General features: G+C 33.0%; 4 protein-coding genes across 4 annotated transcripts; all 4 read right to left on the bottom strand.

The window, feature by feature from the left end:
* Positions 1–2,708: 2,708 nt before the first annotated feature.
* LOC106716517 (cuticle protein 7-like) lies at positions 2,709–3,761 on the bottom strand. Its single transcript, XM_014510038.2, has 4 exons — positions 3,750–3,761; positions 3,473–3,634; positions 3,021–3,187; positions 2,709–2,781 (listed from the first exon to the last, which is right to left on the bottom strand). The coding sequence occupies exons 1-4, from the start codon at positions 3,759–3,761 to the stop codon at positions 2,709–2,711; spliced, it is 414 nt and encodes a 137-aa protein (XP_014365524.2).
* Positions 3,762–4,606: 845 nt separating this feature from the next.
* On the bottom strand, positions 4,607–5,659 carry LOC106716557 (cuticle protein 7). Its single transcript, XM_014510087.2, has 4 exons — positions 5,597–5,659; positions 5,251–5,469; positions 4,933–5,099; positions 4,607–4,767 (listed from the first exon to the last, which is right to left on the bottom strand). The coding sequence occupies exons 1-4, from the start codon at positions 5,606–5,608 to the stop codon at positions 4,695–4,697; spliced, it is 471 nt and encodes a 156-aa protein (XP_014365573.2). The 5' UTR covers positions 5,609–5,659; the 3' UTR covers positions 4,607–4,694.
* A 2,074-nt stretch (positions 5,660–7,733) lies between these two features.
* LOC106716518 (cuticle protein 19) lies at positions 7,734–8,994 on the bottom strand. The gene is made up of 4 exons (XM_014510039.2): positions 8,921–8,994; positions 8,368–8,625; positions 8,109–8,275; positions 7,734–7,840 (listed from the first exon to the last, which is right to left on the bottom strand). The coding sequence occupies exons 1-4, from the start codon at positions 8,930–8,932 to the stop codon at positions 7,762–7,764; spliced, it is 516 nt and encodes a 171-aa protein (XP_014365525.2). The 5' UTR covers positions 8,933–8,994; the 3' UTR covers positions 7,734–7,761.
* A 2,680-nt stretch (positions 8,995–11,674) lies between these two features.
* LOC106716558 (cuticle protein 7-like) lies at positions 11,675–12,563 on the bottom strand. Its single transcript, XM_014510088.2, has 4 exons — positions 12,513–12,563; positions 12,195–12,395; positions 11,950–12,116; positions 11,675–11,848 (listed from the first exon to the last, which is right to left on the bottom strand). Exons 1-4 carry the CDS (start codon positions 12,522–12,524, stop codon positions 11,770–11,772), a joined length of 459 nt encoding a protein of 152 aa, XP_014365574.2. The 5' UTR covers positions 12,525–12,563; the 3' UTR covers positions 11,675–11,769.
* Positions 12,564–15,304: the final 2,741 nt, after the last annotated feature.

Raw genomic sequence — 15,304 nt, 5'->3', positions numbered from 1 at the left:
ACATTTATTGGCATACCATATATATCATAATAGTTACTAAACAATTGTTTTATCTGTAACTGTAATTCCATTTACGTCTCTTACATTTAACTTTTATTTTACGTAACGTACGTAAAATACGTAGTACGTAAGGTTTAGGTACGTAATTCATAATATATTTTAAAAGGTTTTTTCTTCCTCATATCATTCTAACTTACTTGTATTTTAGACCAGGCCTGTGTGTTTCTTTCTTGTTTGTTTACGTTTATAGTAGAAGAAGTTATCACCATCAGATAACTTCTTTGAACCAGAACCTAACTAACTTGGGCGGAAGTGCGTTCGCGGATCTAAATCGTATCAATGGGTAACATCCGTACCTTAAAATTCTTTTTTAAGAATTTCGATGCGCCAAAGAAATTTACCTTTAAACCTTATTATTTTTCCAAAGCTTGTTATAATATACAAATAGTAGAACAATTTAGCAATTGTAATATTTTATATTTTACTTAGTAAAGATTTCGATCATACTGGGATTAAAAATAGTGTTATTTAAAGCAGAAAATTTTATTCCAAAAATTCAAAATATTTTAATGTTTATAATTTAGCTTATAAGTTACGTAGTTTATAATGCTTTGTTTAATTTTAAATTTATAAATTATATCTTACATCATAAGCCTTAAATGTGTCAGAGCAATTTACATAGGTATATTTGTTTATTTTAAGGGTTATATAAAGCAAGCCGATTACTTCTGATTCAGAATGGATACATCTTAAAGTACATGTTTGCATGCTGCCAATGCTTAGTAACATAATAAAATGATTAATAAACTATTAAACTTATTATGTAAGAAACAATATAATGTCGACGCTACATTCGGTTGTAAGGACGCAATCGTTGAATAATTTCGTAAAATAAAGTCTTCGACCTATCAATGATCATTGTCTTCGTAGGTCGGTTCTTCGTTGGTGGGCTAATTCGTTGAGTACGTGACGTTACACCCCGTGATGGTCTGCGAAGTAAATATTTTTCAATATTAATTTAAGTATAATTTTATGCAGCTGTTGAATGAAACAAAGATAAATGACGTACAAATTTATCATCATCGGCGCTGTGTGGATTAGACACGGCATTTTCGATAACTGTGCAACAATCGATTCGAACGAGAAGCGCCGTATTACAATCGATGTAACATTCACGTTGATCCAATTTGTAAATTTACATTAACTATATAAGATATCACGGAATATTTTATAAATTAAACTCTATTTAAATATCAAAATTCACAAATAATTATTTTTACATCATTGAAGGTATAATTTACATTTCGTCTGACCACCGATATAAGATTGATCCGAATTTAGTATCTGTAATGTTTTTATAAAACATTGTGTGCACGAGAATTATGTAGAGTCAGGCGACACGCATGAACCTTGTCTCTATGACTTTGCAATTCAAGGTACATTGCTCTATTAAAATTATGTCAGAAACAATTAACTTGATTGAAACATTAAATAATACTGTAGCCGTTTTTTTATTTCAATCAATTTGCTTATTTATAAGTAATATAATTGATTATTTGAATTACTATAAAATTATACCATTTCTTGCTTGATTAATATTGCAGGAGTAATGTTGTTGTTTCATGTATAAAGTTGTTTTGTATATAACGTTTGTGTGATGGGTTCTTAATTAAATTTCATTATATTTAAATTTAACTAAATTTTGATACTTTCAAAATTTATTTTTATATCTCTGAAATTTCTTTTTCAATTAACGATTTTAAACTACGAGTAGCTCCCATCTATCTATATATATAAAAGAAAGTCATGTTAGTTACACTATTTATAACTCAAGATCGGTCGAACTGATTTAGCTGAAAATTGATGGGGAGGTAGCTTAGAACTAGGAGACGGACATAGGGACTTTTTTATCTTGTGTGCATTTTTTTTATTCCGCGCGGACGGAGTCGCGGGTAAAAGCTAGTTTGATATATCGAAAAAACAATTTAGCTACTAACCTAACAAAGAGGTCATGTTGTTAAAAGTTAAGTATTTAGTTCAAGTATCTTTGGGCTTCATAAATGCTAAGTACAATGTATTCATAATTGCCTATAGACATTAAGTGTACTAGATATTGTTAGGCACTCATGTACCTTGACTTTTAACTTATTCAAATTATTAATGTGTTTGCATTAAAATATATGGGTTAGGTTAGGATACTTGTATTTACCTTTGTACCATGAAGATAGAAATGCCTATCTTTATTAACTCTCGCTTATGCTATAAAAGGTAATAATAGAGATCTAGGATATAAAATAATCGCCTCGTATTTAAGATATTTGTAACCGTTTTTATCTGTTTTCAAATAATTGAAAACAAAATAGTATCGAAATATTTAGACATTGGCATCAATTTAAACGGTAAATATCTTCGTCTAATAATGCAAAACAATATAGATCAAATCAAGGATTCCAATTTTATAAATTTCATCATAATTTTTATTACCATTACTAACATTTATTGCAGGATTTCCCAAAGGTTCTATCAGACGACCTTTAATACTATTTTTATCCTCGTATTTATGAAATTAAAATTTAGATTAAATCTCTATTAAATAAATAAGCAAAAGTAGAAGACAATGATAACATTTTTATTGTTTAATTTGCATTATTTACAAAATATAACCTTCTGTAAAAATGAGAAGTTATCTTAATCAATACGGCATTTGTTCAGTAATGATGATAGCCTCCATAGTGTGAGGGATGCACGGATGGAGCAGAGTAGTGCACTTTGGCGTGGAATCTGAAAAATAAATAATTTTGTTTTCATTTATCGACTACTTAGTTTGCAGATATTTTATAAATAAGTGAACTGTACTTAAATTATTGAAAAAAGTATGAAATTAAATTACGAAATAAAATCCTGTCGACAAAAAATTGTATCTCTTGTTTTTTATTTAATTACTTGACATAATTTGAGTTCATCTTATGCTAAATTTGATTTCATTGGATTTTATAAGTCTGTTTCATTGTTTGAATTACCCAGAGTGGTCGTCGGCGGTGTAGTCAACGGTGCGCACGGAGCCATCGGGCTGGTGAAGAGAGTAGGAGCCATGCACGGCGTCGCCATCACGGTACTCGTGCTGTGATTTGTGGTCATCAGTGTGAGGGTCGGCCACGGAATATAAAAATTCATATTTCGGATGAGCCTATAAAGTGAAAGTTTTAAAAGTTGAGGATACCTTAACGTCATATTGTTTTGTAATGCTCTTACATTTGACTGCAGTAAATGTAGAGTAAGTATAGTAACATTTACTACAAACTAAAAAAAAAACTCAAACACTATTGGACCGATTTTAAGAAACTCTTTCACTATTATAATACTATGTGATCGATGAGTAACATAGTATATCATTCAATATTGTTATAAAACAAATGTCCATCTGTTCGAAGTTGAAACGGGCTGCTAATCTATTAATATCAAGAACTCTTACATAATAATCATGGCCACCATAATACGGAACACGGGCGTAGTGTCCGTGTGCGGCATATCCCTTGTCATAACGTGCGATGCTCTGTGATGAGACGGCGTGGCCGTGATCGTGTCCATAGTACAATCCGGCGTTGGCAGCCGCTATCAGAACAATGAAAACTAACTGAAATTAAAACGAAAGCATTAGGAAAGGAAAGAGAATAAACTGCATTGACGTCAAGAGTTTGTATAATGTATTTAATTTTTTTTCAATTATCAAATAAAAAAAAACGACTTACTTGTCTGAACATTTTGTTAACTGTTACAGAAGTTAGAATAGAATAATGTTATTCGTCTAACTCAGTGTTTTTATAAAGGACTTTATTAAGTTTCATTGAAGAGGGGTAAAGAAATCCAACGAAGCATTGATTCCAAACCAATTTTTATCGATATTTACAAGGTTTTCGCAGACTCCATTGATTCTATTAATTGAAATCGGATATTTGTTAGTGAAACTAATGTCTGTATATAATACAAACATGAATTTAATTAGCATATCTTTCTGTATTTTAATGTTAGTGGTGCACGCTAACACTAGACTTTATTATTAAGTAATCCGGTATGCAAATAGGTTTATAACTCAATGTAAAAGTTCATCAATATTTTATTCAGTGTCATAGTATGTAGACATTGGTTCTAGCACAATACTAAATTATATTTCTTTTTGTTATAAATAACGCACGAGTTGACGAGAAAACCATCCTAATGTAAAAAGTCGAATTCTGTTTTCTTGGTTAATATGTCTTTCGAAGTAATCTGTACAATCTATTCTATCTTAAATTGTCAGGAGTAATAAATACCGATTTTACAAATATGTTATCAAATCTTATAGGTCTACGAGAAATAACTCGTGTTAAATATCGATGTATGTGGATACATATGGATGTATTTACTACTAAATTTACTTAATTTTATCTACTCAGATCTCTTAAGTGTTGTAAATTTATATTTTGTAATTTTTTAAAGTCTCAATTTTAACTGGATTTATTTATAACCTTCTAGCAACGTTTAACTTACTATTTACATTTGTTTCTTATATAAAAATGTTAGCTTTTCACTATGGTTGTGTAAGCAATAAATAAGACAAAAATTGCGTTTAGATGTTATTTAATTTTACACTATTTACATTGATAATACCAAATCACAATAAATTAATCGGGCGAGCCCAGTGTTTTTTCAATAAATCAGTAATGATGATAGCCATGAGCGGGCGCGGGGTGCACGGCAGGGGCGGAGTTATGTACCACGGCGTTGAAACTGTAAACAATGTACAACAATTTTAAAATCTATTTAAATAATTGTCCCATTAAGTTCACTATTATATGACAAGTATAGAAAGACTATAATCTGTTATTTATTTACTTTTCTTATTACAACTATTTATGGTTGCTGATTTGTGGTATTTTGGACTGTAATAGTTACCCAGTGTGGTCGTTAGCGGTATAGTCGACAGTGCGCACGGAGCCATCGGGCTGGAGCAGAGAGTAGGAGCCATGCACGGCGTCTCCGTCGCGGATCTCGTGCTGCGATTTGTGGTCTCCGGTGTGAGGGTCAGCCACGGAGTAAGTGTAGTCGTATTTGGGGTGTGCCTGAAATCGAGATAGTATTGATACTGTAGAGTTAAAACTATACAGAAAATTATAAATAGGACAGAGATGGTTTTTGAATAAGTGCAGTATATGTTTTGTGAGGTTAAATGGGTTAGTACTACCGTTATTAAATTAAGTTCTATTAACTTACATAGTAGTCATGACCGTCGTATGCGGCAGCTGGGGCAGCATAGTGGGCAACTGGCGCGTATTGTACAGCGTGGGCAACAGGTACCGCAGCGTGGGCAATAGGAGCGTAACCGTGTCCGGCGTCATGTCGCACTATGCTTTGAGAGGACACTGCTGCTCCATGACCGTGTCCTAGAAGTCCGGCATTTGCGGCCGCTACCAAAGCGCCGAAAGCTACGATCTGGAAGAATATAGTTTTTATAATAAAGTAATGTTGTTTTATTTATGTTAGCTATTAAATGTGTTCCAATTTTTTGTCTATTAATTATTTTATTAATTAAAATAAAATAAAATAAATTAATTCTTACTTTGCTGAACATTTTGTGTGTATGGTTTTGCTACCAAAAGTTGATTGGTGTCAACGGTTGCACATAATAGTTTTATACGAGATTCGTGCTGTGGCTTGTGCTCTGATTATGGTGGGGCGGAGAAATGTACATTGTCACCTTGACTCTCATACTTACATGTTCTCAAGGTCGTTTCGCTTTGCACAAGTCGTCAAACATGACTTATTCAGTTTATTACGAAAAGACATGCAACGTGTATTTCCTGTTTAGTAGTGTACTTATTTTATTAATATAATATGTTATTTGCATTTAAAAGTTTTAAATGCAATTTTTGAAAATGTTCTCGCTTATGTTATACCGATGTCATAATATAATCAAACCAGAAAACTTGTCATAAACTTTTGTTTTATGAACTATCAAGTTAATAGGACTGCAGTCACGGTAAGAAAATCCGGTCTAATTACAATAAGATTGTCCTTGCAAACCGCTTCATCTATATTGGATCCTGGCGATACAGGCTGCGCCTAGTGCGAGGATCCTGGATAATTCACTGTATTTTTGGATGTCAATAAAATTTTTTTAAATTTTTTTAAATTTTTTAATATTTTTTCACTACTTTGTTCCCCATTTTAAGCGATCGTATTTCAGTTACGGATCTTAGTGCTTTTAAAAAAGTGTGATCTCCGTAGAATACTTCTCTAAGTTCCTGAAGTTATATTTTTATAAAGATTTATTTATCCAATTGCCGTTATTTAAAAAAAAAATCCTTAGTATTGATGTAATTATGAGTTATTGTCATACAATAGTTTAGAATAAATTAATAAATATTAAATTTTATTGGATTCTTAAACTATTTTCTGTTTTCTATTATTTATGTTTTATATTATAACGTGGCCCCCTGATTCACCTTATTAGCGAAGTGACCACTGTCCGTAGGCATTCACATTTGCAGATGAATTATTAAACAAATGTAGAAGGAAGGCCAAATAAAATAAATCCATTTGTTTTCATATTACATATATTAAACAATGAAGTTCAATATTCAAAAAAATATGTAAATTTATAATATGCGTAACTTATACAACGTACATACAACATATATAATGTATATAAAACTAGCTTTTACCCGCGACTCCGTCCGCGCGGAATAAAAAATAGAAAACGGGGTAAAATTATCCTATGTCCGTTTCCTGGTTCTAAGCTACCTGCCCACCAATTTTCAGTGAAATCGATTCAGCCGTTCTCGAGTTATGAATAGTGTAACTAACACGACTTTCTTTTATATATATAGATTATTAAGTATCAAATGATATGCAAAATCTAAATATGTCCCAATTATTACATATCATAATTTAAAAGATATTATCACTGTCGTATTTAGGCCTTCCACAAATAAATTTTGTAGGTTATGTTATGTAAACTTATGGTACTGCATCGCCCTTTATGTTCATTATAGAATTTTACAATTACATAAATCATGCACTCCACAAGAAAATTGTCCTTTGTATTGATAAAAATGTTTAATTTACTCTGTTTATTTTGTGAAATCTAATAATCTTAGATGTTATAGATGCGAATGCTTAGATGGATGGATAGATGTTTGTTTAAAGGTATCTCCGGAACGGCTCAACGGTTTTTGATGAAATTTGTCACAGATGTAGAACATAGTCTGGAAGAACACATAGGCTACATAGTTTAAGTTTTTTTTTTATTTGCGCACGGACGGAGTCGCCAGCTAGTTGAAAATAAATTAACTTCCCGTTTCATGATTGATCTGTATTCTTAAGTTTTGATCACAATTCAATATTCTCTGGAAAAAAATGTCGTTTGATGTTTAAAATGTTTTAAAATGAATTCATTTTCATGTTAATTCTACTTATAGCTTTAAAATCGTGTTTTTATTCAATCTTGCACATATACTTCTATCATTAAGCTACGGATTGCCCATTTATTGACCTTTTTAGTGCAAATTGTGAACACATCTTAGTGACATGTTAACATAGTGCTTGTTATAATGTAAACTTGCTTTTTGATAATGTTTATTACGTGAATAGAATTTTATTGACCATCGTTTAATTAAGTTCATAGAGGTTTCAATAAAATAATCATGTTATATCACATTAAAAATTTATAATTTATAATATTCACAATCATTGCACAAGATATAAATAAATTAAATATTAAATTTAATAGTGATGGTAGCCATGCGCTGGCGCGGGCGCGGGGTGGATAGCGGGAGCGGTGTTGTGCACTACGGCGTTGAATCTGAAACAAAGAGGTAAATAAGTAACCCATAGGATGATTGTTGTAAAACTATTTTACAAAACTATTGAAGATGAACCCAGGGTTGCCACGAATTGACAACTTATTACCTTAAAATTCGAAATAAGTTGCGGTGAAGTGAATTCGATAAAATTTTAATCTCAATGTTTTGTTGTGAGACAGATGAGAGAAAGCTTGTTTGTTTTATACACCTTCATTACACCGTGATTCTAATTTACTTGGATGTAATTAAAGTTTAATGTAATTATACCCGGTGTGGTCATCGGCGGTATAGTCGACAGTGCGCACGGAGCCATCGGGCTGGAGCAGAGAGTAGGAACCGTGCACGGCGTCTCCGTCGCGGATCTCGTGCTGAGACTTGTGGTCACCGGTGTGAGGGTCAGCCACAGAGTAAGTGTAGTCGTATTTAGGGTGAGCCTGAATTCAAAATAGAGATGATTAGAAACAATAGATTAAATCAATCATTAGTTTGAAATATTTTAATTTGGATTATAATTTAGATTGCTTACATAGTAGTCATGTCCACTGTATGCGGCAGCTGGGGCAGCATAGTGGGCAACGGGTGCGTATTGTACGGCGTGGGCAACGGGAGCGTAAGCTTGGGCTACAGGCGCGTATGCTTGGGCAACAGGGGCATACGAGCTTCCAGCGTAACCGTGTCCTGCGTCGTGTCGCACTATGTTTTGCGAGGACACTGCCGCGCCATGTCCGCCGTATCCCAGAAGACCGGCGTTTGCGGCCGCTACCAAAGCGCCGAAGGCTACAATCTGGAAATACAATGAAATATTTTAAATCAAACATAGAACCTTTCGCCGCTTGGAACGTCAGGCAGGAACTTTTTTGAATATTCGTAAAATGTGGAAAGATTTTCAAGAAAATTGGATCTAGATTTAACATTTCAGAGATGTTCACACCGATCATAGCTTTAAATCTAATCATCTCTTTTGGAATTTGCTGAAGTAAAACTTCTATTTAAAATTTCATATGGTATCGGTGTTATAAAGTAAACAGATATTTTACTTAATAAATAAAATACTTCAATAAAATGCCTATACGACTTACTTTGCTGAACATTTTGTGTGTATGGTTTAACTACCGAGAGTTGATTGGTGTCAGATGAAGGAAATAATGGTTTTATAAGAGCTGGTCACCGCTCGGACCGGCTCGAGTGGGGCTGCAAATTGCGCGACTACGCCTTGACTATGTGTAATACTTATATTAATTCAAGGTACTAATTCGTTCTACAAATCTTTTCTTAAATATTTTTGCAGATTATACATATGCATGTAAGGAATTCATCTGTCTGTAAATGTTACTTACATGATTCGAATAATTTCTTTTTTATATGAATGTATATTATACTTTTATATTTTTTTTTATTTTGATAGATCCACAAATCTTTGACAAATAAAGGATTCATATCTTGGTTATATTTTTTGATTTATTAAAAAGTAATATTCACTTTAAGAAATCATAAAGAAATGAAGTAGAATTTTACTATCATTCAACTTTATACCGAAAAACATGTCTAAGGTGTCGGTAACTATATACAAATCGGGTAGAAAAAAATCTAGGCAAATTATATACTTTATTAAATTGGTGCTGTGTTGGATGTCAACTATTTAATCGATTATTATGTTCTTCATGAGTAACTTATGTAAGCTTGATAACCAAACGTTTGTTCGTATTAATTTCTTCGATTCTAATTTTTATTCCGTGTTATTGACACAGTAGATTACAGTAGAAAATTTGTGGCGTCTGCAGCAATATTTTGATAACGCATTTTTCATTCAAATAATTCTTAAAAAATTCTTTATTATAACTTGTACATCTTGACACATCATTTTATTGTTTGTGAATGATTTGGGTGATTTTTATAAATACAAAAAGCAGTACGTAGTTTTAATGATTATAAATTATTGGAGGTTACATTAGGTTTTCTAATCAGAAGTGGGCATTTGAATTATTGAAACATACCAAGACGGAAAATATGACAGTTTCCGATACACAACTAGTGATATTTCTAAGTGATTATTCCGATGTTAGCACATTTGTTTACGCAAGTACTAGTCAAGAGAGTGAATGCTGGTAATTATCGGGCCAGGTCGACAAATTACACTGGAATTCATGACATTTTACTACTTGTAGTAATTCATCATCATCAGCTCACTGTACGTCCCTACTGAAGGCTTCAGAGCTTACCCTAACTTTGTGGTGAATAGGCCATAGTCAACCACGCTGGCCAAGTGCAGCTTGGATGACTTAAACATAATTGCATTTCATCGCAGATATGTGCAGGTTGAATTTTTTCCTTCAACGTAGAAATGTCAGATAAATGTACATTGGTAAATCGAAAAACACATTATTAAATAGCAGGATTCGAAGCCAGTACCGGCGGATTACATGTCAAGTCTTAACACCTGAGCCACTGACGGTTGTAGTAATTAATAGTGTTTAGCTACAGAAAAGGAAGTTGTACATATAAGAATGATAATCCTTATAGATTACAATTGTCGAAATATTTGTACAAAAACATATTTATCTCTCTGTTTTTCTCAAGCAGTATGAGAGGGATAATGTTGTTTTGAAATTATATGTATTTTGTGTGAAATACGTTAAACTATTTCAGTAAATCTGTAGTTATGGAATCAAATAAAACACACGTGAATTTTGTAGAAAAAAAATTAGTAGCATTGTTAGTGTTAAAAGTTGATATAGTGTATCTAATGCGTAAAATTAATTTTTATCAAACCAAAAAAGTAGCTAAAGTACCATGTCATTTTTTGCTATTAATTTTTTTAATTCATATTCAATCTATAAAATTTATTGTTATTTTGACATTGACTACAGTAATTAATTCTAACAAAATCAACAGTTTTTGTTTCAATTAACCTTGTTAATGCTTCCTTTAGATCATTTTAATTATTTATGGTAGTTATTGTTTTAACCTCAAAGTAGAATTATTATCGCTATCGTAAAATCTTAATAAGGGATCATAGATAAAACAATTTGTTTCTTACAGTTGGTTTCTGAGAACAAAATCTCTGTATAAAACATGTTAACGTCATCATCTTTGACAAAACAGAGATAACAATATGTTACGGGAATTTTGGTCTCAAAAACCCATCATTAATCAACCAGTGGCCAGACAATTAAACTAAAATATAATTAATCATTAAAATAGTTGTCTTCATTACATAAACATCTCCGTCGATAATAAAAAATTATATCGAAACAATTAACTAGAAAACTCGATGGTAAAAGCCAATAAAAGTTAAATCTTTCTACAGTGGCCAAATAGAGCTTTTGTGTAATTGCGTGCACAGTTTTTGTTTTTAGTAAACGTTTGATATAAATGAAATGTGTACAAGTGTGTATTAGAATGCCATGACTGGTTTATTATCTTTCTTTAGTATATCACTGGTATTAAATACTACATTAAGAATATAGACATTTGAATTTGAGTCGGTCGTAGAGTTACTATTCTACAAATTTTTCATGTTTACTTCGTTGTCTTTATGTTTATATAAATATATATTTCAGTATTTAGTGTTTGAAAATTAATTAAGTAATTGATATAATAACTTAATTAAAATGCAGGAAAAGAAAAATTTGAGATAAATATTTAAATCTCTTTATAATTAATTGTGTTCGTAATAGTAATACTTGCTGCTTACTTTAATTTAGAACTTCCGAGATACTACAGTTAATGCTTTGAGTTGCCATTACTTAAACTTTACTAAGGAAATCTATAATTTGTAATCTTGCATTATATTATAACGAAGTTTTGTGGAACAGGTTTAAATCAAATATATATTTTTTTTGTTTTAATTTTTATCACTACTTTTATTTACAGTATCACAATCATTGCACAGTATTATAAATTAATAAAAAAACGATCCCCTTTGAAACTAGTAATGATGGTAGCCATGAGCGGGTGCGGGCGCGGGGTGGACAGCGGGAGCGGTGTTGTGTACTACAGCGTTGAAACTGAAACAAATAATAACATGAGACACATATACAGTTGTCTTCATATTGCGGAATTTAACGGATGACCAATTGAAAGTTTTTTCTTAATTTAGTGTATTTACCCGGTGTGGTCATTGGCGGTGTAGTCAACGGTGCGCACGGAGCCATCGGGCTGGAGCAGAGAGTAGGAACCGTGCACAGCGTCACCGTCGCGGATCTCGTGCTGCGACTTGTGGTCACCGGTGTGTGGGTCGGCCACGGAGTAAGTGTAGTCGTATTTGGGGTGCGACTGTAAACAAAATATTGATAAGTATTTGCTAATAGACTAGTGTTTTAGGAATATTGTTAATTCTTGGGGTAAACTTACGTAATAGTCATGACCGGAAGTATAGGCAACGGGGGCAGCGTGGGCAATTGGCACAGCGGCGTGGGCAAGAGGAGCAGCGTGGACAAGGGGAGCGGCAGCGTAACCACCGTGGTGTACCACGCTCTGGGAAGTAACGAGACCGCCATGTCCGGCCAGGAGACCGGCGTTGGCTGCCGCCACCAGGGCGCCGAAAGCTACGATCTGAAAGTAATAGGAATAGGAACTATAACTTCAAAGGCTATTACAGAAATTTGATACTCATTATTTTTTAAGATAAATTTTGAGTTACTAAAAGTAACTAGTGTTTTAGTGACTTACTTTGCTGAACATTTTGTGTGTGTTTGGCTTAGCTACCAAGTGTTGATTGATGTCAACGGTCGGAGATAAAGTTTTTATATGTGCAAGTGGCGGGCGACTGCGAGTCCGCTGGTGGGGCAGAGAAATGTGCGCCAGCACCTTGACTCCGTAACACTGACATGAATTCAAGGTCAATCTGTCTACATTTAAATCTATAATCGTGAATCATTTTAACGATTAGAACATAAAAATAGTGATCGTTACTGTTCACCGGTATTGTGTTTCCTATTCTGTATCCTATTATCAAATTAGTGGGCATTTAACCGTGGCGGTAATAGACCTCTCTGTTACACGTAATCGCACGTTTAGTCTGACAATGAGAGACAATGCTTGTTGCTCTTGAATTTGAGAATGGCTGGGTTAAAACATTTTTTGTTTAAAATTTGCAATACTAAACTAGAACTACGTTAACAATACCACTATATATTTTATTCAATTTTAAAATGAATGAAATTAAGTGATTCCTTTACAATTGCGTTAAAAGATCCATCACTGTATTTTCTTTGTTTATAGATTGTTGGGATAAGGCATATTTTTTACTCAATACAATTAACTTTTTTGTATTTGGACAATGATTTTATAGTCGGATTAAGGAACATTTTGTGTGACATTATAGTTAAGTAAGTTATATACTTTTTGACATTTTATCAGCGATCGCAAGTCAAATTATGAACAAATAATAATTTGTTCGCTGACGTTCGTTGGACTTAAAGCTGCAGCAAAATATAATTGAATACATATCGATTTTTGTTTAGATGATAATTGTTTAGTGCAACTTTAAATTACATATTTTATTTGATGAATTCAGGTCATAAAGTTTAGTAATCAAGTGCTTTGACTAATAAGGTGGTTGCATTGAAAAATAATCGAACAATAATAATTAATAATTAAGCCCTTACAAAACCTCTTGCGTAGCATATTGGCTCATTATCACTTATTTCGGGTAACTGGGTCAGATATGATAGAAATAGAAAGGCAATGGACGTATTGTACTCAACAGTTTAGCTAAATAAACAAAAGTTTATTTTTGTAATAATTTTTACTCTTCTCATAGATATGCCATTCAAAATATTTATAAATTATGAAATAAATTACAGGATTTTAAAGTAAATAAGCGTTTCTTTACGTTATGTAAATGGTGAATTTTATCGTAAAGTTCTCACGTTTTATTATTCGACTGTGATTATTGCAATACCGGTTATTTTATACTTTCTTGCGTAAGGGGTGGTCACATTAGTAATCATTGCTTTGATAACAACATTTTTATAAAGAGAACGTGGTAGATCCTGCAAATACAATATTTGTTGGGTGCACGAATGAGCCGGGTCACTCGATGCAATACCACCACACAGAAGACAGGTGTGAAGTGGAAGCAATTGCGCGTTTCGACTTATTAGTGTGCGTTCCGGCGGCCTAATTTTAGTCCACGTTTCTTTTGCCACCCTTTTCTAATAAGAAAATGAGAAAAAAGTAAACATACGAGAAAGATTTATGGAATCTTAAAATTAAATCGATTTAAATCTTACAAATATAAAAGAAAGTCGTGTTAGTTACACTATTTATAACTCAATAACGGCTAAATCGATTTGACTGAAAATTGGTGGGCAGGTAGCTTAGAACCAGGAAACGGACATAGGATAATTTTTACCCCGTTTTCTATTTTTTATTCCGCGCGGACGGAGTCGCGGGTAAAAGCTAGTTGATTATAAGAATGTCTGCTTGGGTAAATTGTTTCCATTTTAAAATCTAAGTTATAGTTGAAACTAATCTGTCCGTTACGTTACGTGAAAAAAACCGTAACTCATATTTAAATCACAATTGTTTCCTCCGTTACAAATTACAAATAATGCAAATTTTTCAATGTGTTTATTGTTAAGATAATTACGAGATTTATAAATATGTATATTGCGCGGATATGTTTCGAAAAAAAATTGTTACGAACCGCGCACAATGTGTTAGTTTTAAACCTTGAATTTTTCAACTGATTTTGTAATTTTAGAACTCATCTACACATAATATATGGATAATGTTACAAGTAAACGTTATCTTTTAATATTAGGTCCTTACATATGAAATTGGCGTTTTGTATGGGAGGAACAAAAAGTCGAATATTTTTTAATATAATATATTTAATTAATCAAAGTATGAACCATTATTTTCTATGCACTTTTGCCATCTCATAGGTAGTTCATTGATCCCTTTACTAAAAAAACCAGTCGGACGGGAATCAATAAAATCTTTGAAGGCGATTTGGACTGCCCCATCGGAGTTGAATTTTTTCCCTTGCAAAAAGTTATCCAAATTTCGAAAAAAATGGTAATCTGTTGGAGCAAGGTCCGGGGAGTACGGAGGATGTCTTAGACTTTCCAATTGAAGCTCTTCTAATTTAGTAGCCGTCTGTTGCGCAGTGTGTGGTCTAGCGTTGTCGTGAAGCAGCAGTGGCGTGGAGCGATTGACCAGCCTAGGTTGTTTAGCCGCTAGCTTTTCCATCATGGTTTGCAATTGCTGACAATAGACATGAGCCGTAATAGTCTGGCCAGATTTGAGAAAACTGTAATGAACAATACCGGCACTAGTCCACCAAACGCTTACAAGTAACTTTTTTGGGGTTAATTTTCGCTGGGGGCAGGATTTGGCTGGCTGGCCAGGATCCAACCATTGCGCTGAGCGCTTCCGATTATCGTAAAGAACCCATTTTTCATCACAGGTAATGATTCGGTTTAAAATCCCTTCATTATTGTGCCGGTTTAGTA

This window comes from Papilio machaon, chromosome 6, assembly GCF_912999745.1.
Source record: "Papilio machaon chromosome 6, ilPapMach1.1, whole genome shotgun sequence".
NCBI lineage: Eukaryota > Metazoa > Arthropoda > Insecta > Lepidoptera > Papilionidae > Papilio > Papilio machaon.
Note: the sequence above shows the minus strand (reverse complement) of the source record. Positions and strands in the feature narration are given on the sequence as shown.